General features: G+C 35.9%; 1 protein-coding gene across 3 annotated transcripts in view; it reads right to left on the reverse strand.

Annotated features, from left to right (window-relative positions):
- The window catches only part of LOC150094500 (ecto-NOX disulfide-thiol exchanger 2), a 294098-nt gene that overhangs the window by 163499 nt on the left and 111082 nt on the right, over positions 1-19517 (reverse strand). For all 3 annotated transcript variants that reach the window (XM_090411781.1, XM_090411779.1, XM_090411780.1), the window contains exon 7: positions 658-864. In XM_090411781.1, the coding sequence (XP_090267907.1) occupies positions 658-864 (207 nt within the window). The remainder of the gene's footprint in view (positions 1-657; positions 865-19517) is intronic.

The following is a 19517-nucleotide window of genomic DNA, read 5'->3' on the forward strand; positions in this document are numbered from 1 at the left end:
ATTTATAAGGAATTTTTAGCTAAAGATCTATATACATTCCCACATGCCCGCACGAGAGAGAGAGAGCAAAAATTACCTGCCCAAGGCGAGGATCAAACTCACGACCTTCAGATTATGAGACTGATGTATGCCTACCGAGCTACCCAAGCAGACATATCAGTAACAACAATGGTACTAAATTCACAACTTTTTTTTTTTTTTTAATTCTCTACACACACACACACACACACACACACACACACACACACACACACACACACACACACACACATCAATATACCAGAAAACTTATGGGCAAGAAGCTGAAATTTGATAAAATTTATTTCCTCTAAATGTAGCAACTCCACCACACACTTTGTGAAAGGAAAACAAATCAAATTATGCTCTTCCTCAATAACTCAGTGATGTAAATTAAAACACCAAAACTAAAAACACAGGAGAAAATTTTTAAATATATGTCAAAATAATGAACATCATCTTATCATGAATCTCAAATCCTATTTTGATGCCTTAATTAAATCCAGAAATAAAAAACATTCAAATGCATTTTTTTAACTAATGAATATGTTCATTTACATGTCTACATAATGAATTCATCTATATAGATTTGAAGTTGTATAGTTAAGCAATAAGTATATATTTTTTACAGATGTTTACCTGAAAGACAAATAGCATAATCTACATAAGTTTCATTCTCAAATCTAACATGACAGAAGTTCTTTTTACTCATGCGCACTGTAGTCAGCTCTCCACATCGCTGGAATATTTCTTTTAGTATATCCTCTGTTATGTTTTCAGGTAATCCACCAACGAATACTGTTCTACAGCCAGGTGGTCGTTCTCGAGTTGTAGGCGGTGGTGCATCTAAATGGTAAAAACAAAAATGACAGCTTATGTATTTATAACAATGTATGAATCAATGTTTATTTTTATTGGCTGTTAATACACAGATGATAAACTACTGAAGTTTGGAGTTCAACTTAATACAGAGGATGTCCCCATCCTTTTTTACATCTCCACAAGTAAACTGTACTTTTGTATAATAATAGCCTTCCACTACTTAAGCGATTGCTGTTCAAAACTTAGAATGCATTTTACAGAACTAGTTGGCAAAATGTTAGTTCAATTCCCATATTATTGAAACTAATCTATGATATCTACCCTGAAGGGTTACTCAAGGTGGAAATATGAAGCTCTGTGCCCTTTAAAACACACAATAATGTTATATAATCTGACCAAGAACAAGACTTTATCAAGAATGCACAATTCAATATACAAAACTACCACTACATTTTCCATAAATGTGAATTTTACTGCTTAGTGTAACATCATTGTCTTACTTAATAGAAACAGAGAAAGAAATGACATTTGAACTTCAGAGCAGATGTATGAATGCAAGCTTACACTGCATCAATGAGAGAGCAAACAGATTCATCAAGGACAGAGAATCCTTGGTTATACTTACTATCTCTTTCCTTCCTTTCTCATATATATGCTTCATGAACATACAATGTCAAAATGAGTGCAGTAATGACAACCTTTAACCTATGTCTGTAATCTGTAATGTTTTTTTTTAATGTATCAAAGTTGGAAAAATGTTTAGCCTGATTTGACTGAGAATGAAATAGACAGAAAAAAAAATAGTAAATATGTTCTTGTTGACATATACTCTCTTCTGTTTACAAAAAAAGGTAAGAATTTGTTTTAGATAATAAAGGAAAGAAAATTAATGGAGGAAGGAAATACCAAATTCATTAATATCAATTTCTGATATGTATCCTAAAGGGGTGCTCAGGCTTCTATGATAGCACTACATGATTAAACACACATTATTATTAATCTTCAATCAACAACCCTCCAAATAAGTCTATTACTTGTTAGCAAAAGGTCCCTTAAGGGTGACAGTCAAATAACTGGGAGGAGACCTTCATATTGCCTTTAAGGAATGCAGCGAACTGACTGGTGCTTCTGACCTGATGTCCAATCCTTACCTTCACATGGTGCATTCCATTAGTTGGTATCCAGTGGGTACTGAATCAAGGAAGATAGATTGGCGATTTGGGAGTTAGTCGACCAAATTGTACTCTCTATTGGCTTAAACACAAATACATGTGATGGTACAACATGAGATATGCATATATAACATAATATATATAATATAACAAATAATAATAACAAATTCATACATACATATATCTGGGAGAACCTATAAAATATTTTTTTAGAAAACAAAAAAGGAGAAGCATTTGCCAATAACAGTCCTAGCTTCATCTTTCTAAACAGGACTGCCCAAGTGAATGGAAACAAAAACGAAATTAAAATGAATTCTATGAAGTTCAGTATATTTGTGATGAGTTAATAAAGCTAAATGTTTTTTTGTTTGTGGCACTTTTTATAGTTGGAAATATAATATTATAATTATTATTATGTGACACCTTCAAGGACTAGCAACATAAGAGAAATGGAAAATAACAAAGAAATAAGAAACTAAATTAAAATTTTTAAATGAGGTGTTTGTGTAAAATATCGAGATATTTTGGTCATGTATAACAAATGATGAATTATATAAACAAAGCAATACATATATATAAACCTGTGAAATAAAAAGATGAAAATGAAAATGGAATTGGACAGGTACTAAAAAAGAAACACAAGAGCCAAGTGTAGTTTTGATGTGGATTGCAGAAGGAAAGGAATAGCCTAAAACCAACATGAAAGAGAATGACAGAAAAGAAAAGGGTAGCTGGATGAAAGAGCTTGAGAACAGCAGAATTAGTTGCAAATAAAGTAAACTTCAGAAGATGGATCTCAGCCTTATATACCAAGGGGCACAAGGAGGATACATAGGTAGGTAGGTAATAAGGATATTAGTATGAACAACATCAAATTCCTGACATATACCCTAAGGGGGGGGGGTGCAAGATCTTATGACAGTACTACATGAAAAGTTACATCATTACTTAACTTCCTATGAACAATTTTCCTCCAAATAAGTCTGTTAACTGCCAAGAAATTATATTATCAGATCTTATATTTGTCTTCTAAGACACTTTTTACTCTATCAATCCACCTTGGTCTTCCTCTGGGTCTTTTTCCATCTAACTTGGCAGAGAACATTTGTTTTGCTAATCTTTCCTCTCCCATTCTGTTTAAGTGGTCATACCACTGAGATTAACATCTCTAAGTTTGACATTAGGTTTAATACTGCTTTCCTTCATTATGTGATCCATATAGACGATGAATAACAGTGGAGATAATGTACACCACTGTTGCACACCTGATTTAACATCAACCATCTTCCTGTTCTGATTTACAACTCAAATACAGACTATGTAATGTTTGATATAATGTCCCATTTCCACCATATAACTGGAGCGTTTTGAACAGCCTTCCTCTTGGCACCTTGTCATATACCTTTTCCTTTTCCAGATCTACAAAACTCAAATACAGATCCTTGTTATATTCCTATGATTCTCAACTATGTGTTTTAAAGTGAAAATCTGATCCTGACAACCTATGTTTGGCCTGAACCCACCTTGTTCTTCTGCAAGCTTCTCCTCCACAATTTCTCTTAGCCATTTTTCAAGAATACTTATCTTATCAGGAATGCTCAGCAGAGAAATTCCCTCTGTAATTCTCATATTCAGCTTTATTTCCTTTTTTTATAGATAGGTAGTATGAACGCTCTACTCCAATCACCTGGAATTCAACCTTCTGAATCATGCAGTGCAGCCAATGTAAAACTTTTATACCATCATATTTTAGCCTTTCTGGTCATTTGACCAGATATGATATTGACCATATAAAATGTTGAATATATTAGATAAATTAGACATAGAATATCATGTACTTAAGATTATAAAAATGATTTACACCAAACAGAAAATGCAGCTGTTTAACTCTGAGACGTCTGTAGTGAAAATAAAACAAGGAGATAGACAGGGCTGCATCCTTTCACCAAATCTATTTAATATTTACAGTGAGACAGTGATGAAAAAGATTGAAAAACAAAATATAGGAATCAGTAACAATGGTATAAAATACAACAATCTTAGATATGCTGACGATACCATTCTAATAGCAGAAAACAGAAACAAATTAATTAAATTACTGCAGCTACTAATTGAAGAAGGTAAAGAGTTTGGATTAGATATAAATGCAAAAAAGACCAAATTTATGAAAATCACAAAAGAAAACAGATCTGAGCCAGAAATATTCTTAAACAATATGAAAATTGAACATACAACAGAATACAAATATTTAGGCACCTACTTTACTGCAGATGGAAAGCAAGATAAAGAAATAAAAATAAGAACAGCCATAGCTAAAGATGCATTCTGGAAAAATAAAGATCTGCTCAGAAGTTCTGTGAGTATCAAGACAAAGAAAAGAATGATAAGAACAATAGCGTGGCCAGTTTTCATATATGGAAGTGAGACCTGGGTATTCAAAAGAGTAAGACAACAGATAATGGCCTTTGAAATATGGTGCTATAGGAGACCTCTGAAAATCTCATGGATGGAACATGTGACAAATACAGATGTCCTACAGAGAATGAGAACACAGACATCTTTATTACAGGAAATGATCCAAAGAAAGATGAGATTGGCGGGACCTCTCGGACATGTACCGAGAGGTTCAGCAGGACAGAGGATACTAACAGTTTTAGAAGGAAAAATTATGGGAAAAGGATCAAGAAGTAAAAAATGAAAGACATGGCTTGAAGATATAAGTCCATGGACAGGTTCACGTGGCTATACAGAAATAAATAGGAGAGCCACCAACAGAGAGAACTGGAAGGAAATGGTGCTGCACCCTCTCACTGAGGAAGCTATGTGAAGAGAGAGAGAGAGAGAGAGACAGCATTTTCTACCCCAAGTACAGATATATATTCCAGATGTTCCTGGTGAGTGTTTTCTACCACCATACCATCACTGCTTGTTTCATGTAGCAATCTTTCAAAGTAATTACTCCATACATCAAGAATATGTTTATCTTCAGTTTTCTATCCCCTTTATCATCTTTAATTCCTTTTACAGTACTCTTTCCTCCATTCCTGAGCTTCTTTTTTTACCACCTTCCTGATATTTATTTTCTATATTCTTACCAAAGTCTTTCCATGGCTTTTATTTAGCTAATTTTACACAATGCTTGGCTTTCTTATATGTTTTCTGTATTTCCTAAAAGCACAAGGTAACTTACTTGCCAGGAACTTTTGATATGCTTTCTTCTATTCCTTGGCTGCCTCTGAAAATTCCTGAGTCCACCACAGAGTTCTGATTTTTCTATCCTTGCAGATTATCTTACCATATGGGTCTCAGGATGAATCAATCAGTTTTCTTTAGGGTTTGCCACTGTACCTCCAAAGTTTGGTTCTTGTTTTCAAACTCTTTTCAGTTTTTCTTGAATAATGCTTGTATATTTGAGCCTGCAGTTCACATCTGATAGCTGTTCAACTTTGATTCATTTAAAACTTTCTTACACATACACATCCTTCTTTTCAATATGAAATTCAATTTTATTCTGCTCAACAGCAAATGGTGATCACTTCATATTTCAAATCCTCTATATACTCTTGTGTCATGAACCAGTGGGAAAACACACTGTTGACAATAACATTATTAATGAGACTTTTCTTATTCCTTGCATCCTCTCTCCATGTGAATTTGTGCACATTTCCGTTTGGAATGTGGTGTTGGTAATAATTAGTCCATGTTCTGAGCAGAAATCTAGCAAGTACTTATCATTATTATTAGCTTTGATCTTTTCTCAAATTTCCCACAAACATTCTTATATGTATTAGTATGGACAGTGTATTAAATTTGCTTTCAAACAAGCAAAAATTTATTGAAACCTGATTTACTACAAATTCAACACACAGAGATATTGTTATGCATAGAGAGGTCTTTGAATGGCTCTTTCAATTTAAAGAAGATGAAGAACAGAATCTCAGTCAAAGTCCTGAATAACCAACAATGTTGAGAAATGATGAAATTAGGAAAAATGTGCATAACTGAGATCAAAATTATCAACCAACTGTAAAGAGAGCAAAAAAAAAAAAAAGGTTGCACTTTACAGTGGCTTTTGTAACTCAATTTTAATTGAAAATATAAACACAAAACATGTTTCAGCAAAATTCATGCTGCATCCAGCATTTTTTGCCCATAAACCAAAAACCCCAAGTATAGAAGCCTCCACATTCTTCAGCCTTGATTTCATCTATCCTTCTTTGGTTTCCATGAATTAAAGAATTTTGAAAGGCTAGAGATTTGATGACATCAGACCACTAAATGAAATTCTAACAAAGACACTTTTAGAAATTCCAAAAAAAGGTTTTCATAAATGGTGTGCCAGAAGTGTCATGAACAATTGACAGTGTTATTACAGAAAAGACTCAATTTGAAGCAGATTAAACTCCAAATAATGTAGCCAAGTTCTTTTCAATCGCATTAATCCAGCTACTTTTTGAACAGTTATTATCTTATTAGACTACTAAAGGATTGGTGATGCACACATCACCAGCCGATTAGTAGTCTAACATGTGGCCTCTCAGCCAAGTCAATTCCAGCTTCTCAGTATTGTCCGTTTCCACAAATGGAACTCCGGCAAAGTAGCAAGTATTATTGCCACAAAAGGCAAATCTTTCCTACTTGGAGGGAATGCAACAAGACCTCTAGATGGTAGAGGTCTCTTATTACCAGTGAAACACCACCACCACCAAGCATACTGATATCCTGAAATGGTCAGATAGAAGTTGATATTAGTTGTAATTTTCCTATGTTGTAATTTCCTTAAAAAGTACAGTTATGAATAGCGAATATATAAGGCTTACCACCACTCACTATAATCCACACAGCGTGCAAGACCCATCATTATGGTAAGCTGAAATTGCATCTTTCTAGGCAACTGAATAGATTAGCCTTTCTAAAATGCTGCTGGAATAATAATGTCATTCTGAATCACAATTCAGGATGACATTATTATTCCAGCAGAATTAAACTGAAACACTGGTTTAATTCACCAAAGGCTCTCTGCATATACAAAGGCATTAGCTTTGCCCTTTTACGCTAAAAGATCGTGTGGGGGGGGGGAAGCAACTCGCATTCTACTTCCAAACATTAACAAAGCTATTCATGTGCTAGAAGAGTTCTCCGCAATGCTGAATGCTGACCTGTGGATGATTTCTTCAGATGTTTCTAATGCATCAGCTTCCCAAGAATTTCTAAAAACAAAAAGTTGGCACATTAACAAATTTGTTAAACTTCTAAAAAACCACTGTCAAGCCTTAACAACATCAACACTGTAAGAAATTAATCCTCCTTCACCCTCAAACTGGAAACAATTAGTGCAGTATCTCTTGGCCACAACCACATTCTTGCACCTCCAAAAATTCTTACAGAGGAAATTATTTGTTGATTCAAATTGAACATGGGATTCTCAGCCTTCCTACCCATATTGCCAACAGTATCCGACTGGATGTCACCAACATACTAATTCAAGCAAAACCTCCAAAAAGTAACATCTTCTATAAAGAATATGAAGTGCTATTGGAAGTCAAGAAGAAAAATAAAATAGTAATTACTAAATCTGATAAGGGAAATGCTACAGTAGTCCTAAACTACTGTGATTACACATTAAAACTTGCTTCTTTACTTAAAGATCACTCAACCTACCCTCCCTTAGACTATTACCCTACCTATAATGAAATCAGATCACTTCACAGACTCCTCAATACGGTTACCTCCTGGCCCATTGAAGTTACTAATAAATTAAAACCATATAATTCTAGATTCCTGTAGACTTAAATTTCATAAACAGAATGTGCCACACCCAACTGTAGATGCCAATGATTCACCCACATACAAATTAGCCAAATATTTAACCAAAGTGCTCTCACAATATACTGACAACACTCCTTCACACATAAAAACTCAATTTGCTTTAAAGCTAGTATACAAAAATTCACACTCCAACACACCGACATTATGGTTGGTTTTCATGTCTCCTCTCTATTCATTAGTGTTCCACTTAAAGATACTTTAGACCTTATTCAAACTGAATTTCCTCCCAATATTTCAGCCTTGTTTACGTTCACTATGAATTCTGGCTATTCCATTTGATAAAGAAAATTCTACAAACAAATAGAGAGAACAACCATGGGCTTTCTGCTTTCTCCGCTCCCAAGACTCATTTCTTCATGGTCTAGATGCTCTGAACATATTTTTAACACACCTAAGCAATCAACATCCCAAGATTAGTTCACATCAAAAAAAATAAAATGAAAACAGTCTCCCCATTTTAGATGCTTTAATTACATTTTTTTTTTAATGTTGACCTTACACATGAAAGGTCACAAGACCTAAAACACTACAGTGACACGTGTGGGCAAGTGATTAAGGAGAAATGTGGCCTGTTGATTAGTTTCTTAAAGAGTGAGAGGTTGTACTCAGTGGGAAAAACAGTATGGGGAAGATTGTTCCAAAGAATAGAGGTGGATAAAAGAAGCTGATGAGAAGTTAGTTCAGTGTGTTTGAAAGTACTTAAAGAAAAGACACAGAGCTGAAACAAAGCACCTACAGTAAAGTGACTGAAAGGAGTCTGTCACAGAAGGGTTGTCTATTAAGCTGATAGCCTCTTCTGAATATCATCAAGAATTCTTAGAGAGATCTCGGCTGCTCCACTGCAACTGAGGGAACAGTACTCCAAAGTTGGACAGATCTGAGACTTATAGAGTGTTAGGAGTTTAGAGGAAGAGAAGTAATGTTTAGAATGGAAAAGAACACCAAGCTTTTTTTAGAGGCTAAGGAGGCTATGTGAGTAATATGTTTGTGCCAGGATAAAATAGATATGACAGTTTATCCTTTCTCAACCCAAAAAATGGCTCTTGAAAGGAAACTGGAACATTATCAAAAATGAGAGGGACTGAGGCAGAATTTTTCTTGCAGGTAATAAAGCATAAATTAGAGATACCAAGAAATTATATACTTGGTTTAATCCTTTATCCAAGTGTTAGCAAAAAAGTTTGCACCTGAACTATTTTCAGGACTGGTGCAACTCGTATATAGAAGCTTATGACTTCACATCACTTGCCTTAGTATCCCATGATGCAAAGCACATATACTTATGGGTATGCATTATGGGAAAGGCCACTACCAGGACTGGTTTCGGTGCTTTGCATTACGGGATACTAAGGCAAGTGATGTGAAGTCATAAGCTTCTACATACAAGTTGCCTCAGTCCTGAAAATAGTTCAGGTGCAAACTTGTTTTCTTACACTTGGATAAAGGATTAAAACAAACTTTCAAGTTTTTTTTTTTTGACACTGAAACTTACTAAGTTGTCTTCACCTTATTTCAAGATGTTGAGGAGGCCAGTGTTTGAGTCACTGGTTATGAAAAATCTTGAGGCATCTAACATTAGGGTACTGCATGGTTTATCGAATGATGAAGAGGAATGAAGAGTACTGTTATTGGTGATGTTATGAATAATATGTCCGTGCGGTTAGCCTAGTGGCTTTGCGCTTCGCAACCATATGCCTGGGGAAGGAGTGTCCTAGGTTCGATTCCCGTCCACGACGTGAGGAGCTTAAGGATCTTCCTCAGCCATAGCCAAGTTAGCCGGTCTTGGGCATGGGCAGCAGGGTTTTTTCCGCCAGTTTATCTGGGGTTTTTCATCCCGCAAGCAGGCAAACCGGCCCCGTGAACACACAGGTTACAGTCATAAATACTTACGGCAAGGAAGGCAACGGGAAACCACCTTGCTCATAATCATCTCTCCCTAGAATGGTAGCATTTAGCTACCCTCCCGCGGCCGTATGGCAGATGGGAACCAGAAGAATGAATAAGATTTCTTCAATTTTCTCTGAATTCAAATCCTATTGAATTCAGAGAAAAGAGGTCCCTGATGTAAAGGAGAAAGAGCACCGATAAGAGCACAGAACCCCCTGAGGCACTCCAGCATTGATGGAGAGATCTGATGAGAGAAGGCATTCACCATGACACACAATGAATGACCAGTGAAGAAGCTAGCAATTCAATCACAGTGTACAGAAGGAGAAAGATGGCAAGGAGACCTCGGTGCTAGACACAATCAAATGTTCAAAGCAATAGCATGGCCAAAGGTAGGTAAGATAAGTTAGACGGTCAGCTGTAGAATGAAAATGGCAGAATCCATATTGGTGATTGCTAATTAACTGATGAGTCTCCTTGAAGAAGCTGGCTGTTGACAATTTTCTCTGCCACCTTTGAAAGTACTGAGGTGAGAGCAATGGGATGATAGTTAAATGGCTGACTTTTGTCTCCCTTTCTGGGTACAAGCTGAATGTAGGCTTGCTTCCATGCTGTTGGGTAGATGTCAATAGAATATGAAAGTTTATATAGACAATACAGGATGAGCATCAATTCTGGAGCACAACCAGAGGAATACCATCTGGACTAGAAGCCTTATTAGCATCAAGATTAACGAGGATTTTTCTAATCCCCGGCATTCTCAGTTTACAACCCCCCCACACACACACTGGTAGATACATTCACAAACAGTCACATCAGCTCCCCTCCCCTCTCAACAGTATGGAACTGTTAAAACTTTATATTTAACAATGATTACTTTGATGTACCTGTTGTTTCATTCTGGGTGTCTTCATGAATGCAGGTAGCAGTTTCCAGCGATAGCAATCTTGGGCCATTCTTCTGCATTTGTTTCCTATGACTCTGGTTAGAGGATCTTCCCTTCTAGTTAGAGGTCTACTGGGATTTCTCTTGGTTGATCTTGGATACCAGTTTGTGACACAGTAGGTCCACCTGTTGTCGTTAAGTCTTGCAATATGACCTGCCTACTGTGTCTTGTTGTCATATATGGTTTTCATTACTTCTTTTACTCTGGTCAATTTTCTGATAGTTGTATTTGTGATGTGGTCTGTTTTACTAATCCCTATGATTCTTCTTTCCATGGTATGCTGGGTAGTTTGTAGACTAAGTTCTTCTTTTTATATGGTGCTCCAAGTTTTGGAAGCGTAGGTTAAAAATGGAAAGACACATCTGTTGAACATGCTAGCTCTTATTTTGATATCTAGCTTAGGATCTGTGGTTATGGATTTGATATGGTTAAAGGAAGTCCATGCAGCTCTTTTTCATTTGGATACTTCAGAAATATTGTTGTCCATTAAATTAAGGGGACAAAAATCCCTTATTATTTTACAGTATGCGAAACTCTAAGATCGAAAACTACAATCTACGAGTTTCATGCCGAAGAACTATCGACGAATCCAAGTGTAAGTGACCACATTGGATTCGCCAATAGTTCTTCGGCATGAAACTCGTAGATCGTAGTTTTCGATCTTAGAGTTTCGCATACTGGCTGTAAAATAATAAAGGATTTTTGTCCCCTTAATTAACTTCACCAGAAAATATAGTCATTTGGATTTTCATTTTAATTATTGTTGTCCATGTTTATTGCTTGAACAAGGCATGTATAGGATTCTACACTTTTTATGGTGAAATTTAGTTGGATGGTGTGGGGTTGGCAGTATTTTATTTTATTTTATAAAATAATTTTATAAATGTAATTAGTTAAACATTTGTTTCTTTTTGTATGTCAGAAGCAGGATGTTTTAAGGATTCCATTATTTCTATTTTTGGATGAAGTTTTGCTTAGATATCAAATAAATGTATTTAAATTAGACATTAATTATAATTTTATAGGAAGGAGCTGTCAATTTTTAATTATTTGTCCTATATTAGGCTGCTACTATAGTACGCTATTTTTTTTTTTAATCATGTCAACCTACAAGAGAAGAGAAAGGCACTGCTGTAATTCACATTGCAGAAAATTAAGTACATTATACTTCAATATTAGAATCCTGTAAAATGAAATGTTTTTTCATTACAAAATTATAATTAAAGTAACTTTCTTGCACAATGAAAAGAACTTCATTCATTTTCAGCACTGAAAACAGTAATCATGGCATATAATTGTTGATTGAGCAGAAATTATTCCTGTATTTCCGAGCATGTGCAGAACTGAAAAGAACATTTTGGGATGTCGCTAAGTTCAGCTGTTCAATGAGTAGGAAATGAACACAGCAGGAGGAAAATTGTGTAGTTTCTGTGTCTTCTATCTTATGACAATGGAACAGAAATCAGAAGAAGATTTAGAAATAGTAGACTGAGATATGATATCTTTTTTATAAAGAGAAAAGCAAAATTTTTGTACTCAATTAATCCATATAGGAATTATTCAGTGAACACTGAAACTGTACTGCACTCTCCAGTTCGTATAGGGCTCAGTAAAGCTTGTTTATGATTCTCGGTCTTACCAATTACTGAAATTGTTGATATTATTATTATCATTATAATTATTAAGAGAGGCCTCCAGGTAGCCAGGAACTCATCGAGAGAGGCCATACTATTCGCACTGGCTGTCATGCCTGTTCTTGAATTCATTCACACAACTTGCACACACAACATCCAAAGGAATTCATTCCAATCATGCGTCATTCTATGAGAGAAGAACCTAGTCCTCACCCCCCTTCTTAGCAACATTCATTTTCAGCTTCCAAGGATGTTCTCTTGTCCTTTCCCCACCCTCCATAAAATGAAAATTTCCATCAACTGAAATCCTGCATGACCCTTTCAGAAGTTTGTAATTCTCAATCATATTGCTCCTGTTTGCTAGTGTCTGCAGCTTACAAAGTCTCAATCTGTCTTCATAATCAGTATTACACAATCCTGATATCATTTTTAAAAGTCTCCTTTGCACTCTCTTCAATGAATCAGAATCACAATGGAAACCAGAAGACCAGACCTGTGCACAATAGTCCAAGTGAGGTCTTATCAAGGCCTTGTAAAGAGGCAAAAACCACATCCTTATTTTTACATGTGAAAGTTTGTTTCAACATTGTAATCATGTTTTGAGTTGTATTTGCAATCTTTGCTACATGGACCCTGAACTTCAACTTCCTATCTACTAACACTAAAAGATTCCTAGCTTGATCAGTTTCTTCTAGCATAATCCCATCATTATAATATGACAAAGTGCATGACCTTGCATTTATTAAAATTGAAATGACAGCCATTTTCACATGCCCACAATTTCAGCCTATTGAAATCATTCTGCAAGTAGTACCTATCAGCAGCACTTCTGATTACCTTGCCTATCTTTGAATCATCTGCAAATAGCTGTATGTTGTATGTCAAATCCTTCCCAATGTCATTAATGAACAGGTCATCCTGAATCATGCAGATTCACACCACCCATATAGAACATTTTGATATCTGTCATTCAGTCATCCTCTTATCCATACTCCATCCATCCTAATTTACACTCACGCATAGACCTACACTTTACTGTGTAGGCATTCGAAACCGAAATCCCTATAACATAGGTTATTCCTTATTCCAGGAGCATCTTATGTCTGTAGAAGTGTGTGTGCACGGGGCCAGTTTGCCTGTTCTGAAGGACAAAAAGCCCAAGTTTCCGGATGAAAAAACACTCCCCACCTCTGTATAAGACAGGCTAACTTACCTTTAGTTGAAAGAGACCAGATAAAGGTTCCTCATGTCATGGAATGGAATCGAACCCAGGTCTTTCCAACCAAAGGGCTTTGTCTATACTGATACAAAGGCTCTCTTATCCATACTAATAGTTTACAATCCAATCCCATATTCTCCAATTTATGTAGCAGTCTTCCATGCTGTATTCTGTCAAAATTCTTAGCAAAATTCCGAAGTACCATGGTGTATCCATTTCCCTTGTCTAACTCAGTTCAAAATTCTTAGCAAAATTCCGAAGTACCATGGTGTATCCAATTCCCTTGTCTAACTCGGTGGTAACATTATTATAGAATGTGAGCAAGTAGCTAAAACATGACCTTCCCTTAGTAAACCCATGCTGTTCATTGCAAAAATAGAGATTCTCTGTCAATCCATTTCTGAATGCAAGTCCTAACCAACTTTTCCAAAATCTAAATCACCACTCCAGAGATATTGATTGGTCGATAGTTGGATAATCAGTCTTTGCACCACCCTTGTACAATGGGATTACCATAGTTTCTTTTCACTCTTGTGGAATCTTCCATGTTCTGAGAATAAAATTATATAGCCACGTGAAAGGAATAGCCAGTTCAGCTGAAGACTCTTTTAGTATCCATGCTGATATCTCATCAGTTCCGATAGCAGAATTCTTATTCAGAGTACGCAACAGCTCTAATACCTCATCTTCAAACACCAGAGTATCTTCATCCATGAAAAGTTAGCAGTGAACTCAATGTTGCATACACTAGGTGGATAGCTTTTAGCAAAATGGGCACTCATTAGTTGAACAACCTCTTCTGCATCTGTCACTCTTACATCAACTGCATTCAGTAAAGTTATTCTTCCATATTCATATTTTCATTTACTTGCAGCATATCTATAGAATTCTTTGAAGTTGTCTTTAGCTTGCAGAGTCAGTTTCTTTTCATATTCAGACTTAGCTTTCGATACAATAGTTGTGACTTTTCTGGTCTACTGCTTATAATTACATCTTTATACACATGATATTCTTTCCACATCGTCTTTTTCTTAAAAAAATGCTTGCTTAATTCTATTCTATTTATTCTTTGAACTCTAAGGACACATTCTGATATCTCATCATTTAAGTATATTTTAAACATTTCCCATGCACTGTCGATATACCATGGCGCAGAACCAAGCATACTCCTCAGGTGGTCACATAACAATCCTGCTTTGTAGTTCAGAAATGTAACCTTTTCTGAATGGAACTTTCACAAACTTAGCCACTTCCAAAGTGCTAAGATCACTACTGCATGATCACTGTTGTCATGCAGAGGCAGAATAATTATGTCTAACTGAAACCCCCCCTCTGACACTATAATCAGCTCTAGCACTCTTTGACTATGAATTCCTTCTGTCACATGCTGCTTGAGGAAGTTGCCTCGCAACAGCTCAATAAATTCAGTTTCATTCTTCTCATACAATTTCACAGCTACCCAATGAATGTTTGGATAATTAAGTCCTCCATTATGATTACTCTTTTCATGCCTATCATATTTATTTAATGATGCATATCTTCATCACTAACAACCTGGTGGTTGCTAGTGATGAAGATGTTAGAGATCCACCAGGTCTGTAACAACACCCCACTATGTAATTGATCTTGTTAGATTCCACCTCACACCAAATGGCTTCACACTCACTGCCACATGAAATACTGTTAGCAGTAGTACTACAATCATAGGTCTCAACTCTAATTGGATTCAAGTCATCCGATATAATTAACAACACACCTCTTCTTCTCCTATCCTCTTTATCCTTTCTAAAAATATTTTATCCTTTACACTCGATATCTGTCAGTATATCTAATTCTGATAACCAGGTCTCACTAATGCCTACAATCTGAGGTCTCAACATATTAACCAAGGAAACAAACTTTACTTCTTTATTTCTAATACTCCTAGCATTCATGTACAGACATAATAAATTACCTGCATGCTCTATTGTATACTCTTGTCTGTAGTATGCATGACACAATTCGACAACTTGCAGATCTCTGTTCTTATCTAATTCCTTACTTATACAAAAATCTTTACACATGCATGCTAGGGCCGAACCAGACAAACAGAGAATCGTTCTCTCTTTGTAATCATTTCCATGATAATAACCATTCCCAACATTAACACAGTTACCTAACATTGTCACACTTACATACAGATTCTCACAATTCCTCCCATCAGAATTCAGTTTCCCTGACTCTTTGTGTTAAGTCTCATATCAATTAATAATTTTTCTAGACTCCTGAAACTAAATGCATTCAAGTGTAGGCCACCCCATTTATACCTCCAATCTTCCCTCAAACTCACTCCACACATCCAAAAACTCACATCGATTCCTTCTACACAGCCTATGCATCAAATCGTTTGCCATCATATCCCTTCTTTGTAATTCCTTTCCGTCATATCTGGGTAATATACTAATAATTTTTAATTTCTCACTCTTCACTCTTGCTTCTTCCAACAACCTTTTCATATCCTTTTTCATACTAAATTTTTCACTAGTTAAGTCATTGGTATCTGCCAGCATTACGACCTCTTTTGCTTTGCTTTTCTGTTTTTCAACTGCTTGTCTTATATTCTGAATTTTTGCTCCAGGAAAACTTGATGTTATAACCTGCTTATCAATGCCATATTTTATGACACAGTTCACTCTGCCAAATAACATTCTTCTTTTTACAATCAACTTTATTTAGCAGATTTTTGTTATTATGCACTAACTCACCTGATTCCATGCTTGGTTGTTTTCAATTTATTATTATTATTATTTGACACCTCAAGGGAGTCCAAAGCCTCATCGAGGGAGGGCATTTGCTCTACAACTCTCTGCCTCCACTACTCAATCCACCGACTGACCGCAACTACACCAACACCAAATTTTGCTGCTGAAATTTTTTTATTCTTCATATGTTCCTCTAAACACCCATCGACTTTCTATAATTCCCTTGTCATCTGTCTAATAGTAATTTCAGAGGTTAAATTATTTTCAATATCCTCTTCAATATTTTCTTTAGCAGAGAAAACCTTTTTGTCCATTATGTCCCTATTCTTGGTAGTGTCTTGTTTCTTCTGTGTTTTTGGCACCATTTTACACCTGAACTGTATATTGACTGTGCAGTCTCTGCATGAGACATAATAATGGTTTAAGTCAATCTAGAAGTTCTGTCGGTCTGATGTGGTTTTAATTACTTCTTCACAAGCTTTCATACAAAAAAAAAAAAAAAAAAAAAATTGTTCTGAAGTGATGAAACTGTTGATGTGGTTTAATTATGCTGGTTTCCAAAAATTAAGGAACAAAGAGAAAAATCCCAATAACTCAAAAACTGTATGATGAATTTTTATGCAATTGGGTGAAAAGAAGTATGATATAAGATTTAAAAGAAACACCTACAAAAATTGTAACTAAATAGTACAATTCAGTAACAAATGGGTACATGAAGATGACAGTCAAAAACAAGAGGTCAAAATGGAATTGTCAAAATGCCTCAAAAAAAAAAAAAAAAAAAAAAAAAGAATGTGGTCATTACCCTCGTAATCATGTTTCATGCTGTTTATAATGCGGTCCAGGAACACAGTTGACAATAACAACCATTGTTGTGCAGATCTCTCCTAAGCCCCTCGGGTTTTTTTTTGGGGGGGGGGGATTGAAAATAGCAACATGTCTATCTAGCCCAGATATGCTTAATAGGATTAAGGATAGAATGAAGATGAACATTATTGTCTTGTAGGATAAATGCCTATTGCATCCACATATGGATGAACATAGCAGTCCAGGAGCTCATCTTTATAAGTTGAAGCATTCATGATTCACCAGGAAGCACATACAAGTCAGTGCACTTACCCAATGAGATGCCTCCACCATAAGTGTACTCTTCGCAGATATCAGTGGGATTATAATGTGTCCCTGATTCTTTCCAGATCAGAGAACCAGGGACACATTATCATCTCTTGAATGCTAACAATGTCAAGTTCCTTCCTAATATCTTCATTTTTAATATGATTCTGTCACTGATGCCATCTGTTCAGATGTAATTTTTCTCCGAACTTTCATATCAAGTACTTTGTTTCTGACTCAACCCTCAGTTAAGTTAAAATTGGTTTGAACATTGTCTTGTATACTGCTAAGTTAGCGTTCTGGCTAATTTCTCTCTTATTCTACATAAATTAATTCAGCTGACCTGCTACCATATAAGTTTTGCTAATTCTGTTGTCTTTTTTCCATATTTAATTTGTCATCTTCACTAAAAACTGCACCTAAACAGTAGATATATTTTATTTGTTCCATTGAGAATGCAGTTGAAGTGGCCTATGTTCCTGCCTATTTTCAAAGTTTTGGTCCTTTTTATTGTTCCTTGCTCGAGTCTGACTGGATGCTGCAAGGCTGTGGATGATTTTTTTGTGGGGAGATGAGGTTCACTTTCACCTGAATAGAGCTGTGAATACCTTCCGTTGCCAGGTGTGGGCTATGCAAATCCCGAATGCAATCCAACAAATTCCTTTGCATTCACCCCAAGTTACTGTCTGGTGCAGGTTTACAGCTTCTATCATTGGACCATTCTTCTTTTAGGACATTCGCCAGTTTGGTCCTGTAACCAGCTCAGTTACTGCCAAGGGGTATGGCAATATGGTAAACAGTTTTGTTGTACCACAGTTATAGTAGTGGCTATGCATGGATTCAGTCGTTTTCATGCAGGATGGGACCCCCTCCATATGTTGGTTGATCCATACAGGAGGTTTTTGAGAGTATTTCAAGGAAACCAGAGTGATCAGCCATGTATTTCCCACTGCATGGCAACCTTGTTCCCTGATCTGACTCCCTGTGATTTCTGGCTGTGGAGATTTCTCAAAGGGAAGGTTTATCAGGATCACTGTGATAACTTGACATTGCTGAAAGACAGCATGTATGCAACATAAGTCCCAACCAGCTGCATTCTGCCGTTGAACACACTGTGGAAAGGATGCAGTTTGTGGCATACCAGGAAGTGCAGCACATAGAACAGCCCATAAATGCATAATGGTGGAGAATTTTGGCACTACTCCCATTTCCCACCCTCAGATATTGCTTCTGCATGATGCACAATATATTCATGCAAAGTTTCACTGCATCTGGATCACTGGGTAGCACATTGCAAAGCCTTAAACAGGGATAGTTTAATTTTGATCACCCTGTATATATACATAATATATATTGTTTTTCTGTTTAATATATATACTTATACCATGTTTAAAGTACAAATATCTTTAAAAATGCAACAAAGGGATAACAGGATATACTTAACTAAACAGTACTATATTCTGCATGCAACAGAAAATATCTGAAAATATAATGGATGCACATTTGGATGGTTTATAACTAATAAGAGCTAATAAAAATAAAAATAAATAAAAATTATTCATTTTTATTTATTTTATTTATGACCATTGTGTTTTACATAATTCGGCTTATCCACCACACACCCTTAATTAAATTCACATATTTAATTGTTAAAAATGTAAGAAAAAAAATTTACATATCAAGCTTTTTACCCATTTATCTGAGTTATATAAAACCAACACATGGTGCATCTAAAGAGACTGAACTTCAAAAATCATATTCATGAAAATGTAAAACAATGTGGGACCATAATTTCAAGACCAACATTCATAGTGAAAACAATGGCCAGTCACATAAACTAGTGATAAACAAAGGTGTACGTGGGCTAGCATCCTTGTTTTTTTCATTTCCTTCTATTATTTATTTTTTTGAAAAGCACAAATATTATTATTATTACTTGACACCTCCAGGGAGTCCAAAGACTTATCCAGGGAAAGCACCTACTCTACAGCTCTTCTCCACCACTCAATCCACCAACTACAACGAACCGCAACTACACCAACACCATCTACTGCCCACCACCACTACTAGTATTTTCACAGACAATCACAAACATCCATGCCCACGGATTCAAACCCGCAGCCTTTTGGCTGGAGA

The sequence above is a fragment of the Typopeltis vanoorti genome, chromosome 22 (assembly GCF_054136105.1).
Source record: "Typopeltis vanoorti isolate ZY-2024b chromosome 22, IOZ_Tvanoo_1.0, whole genome shotgun sequence".
Classification (NCBI taxonomy): Eukaryota; Metazoa; Arthropoda; class Arachnida; order Uropygi; family Thelyphonidae; genus Typopeltis; species Typopeltis vanoorti.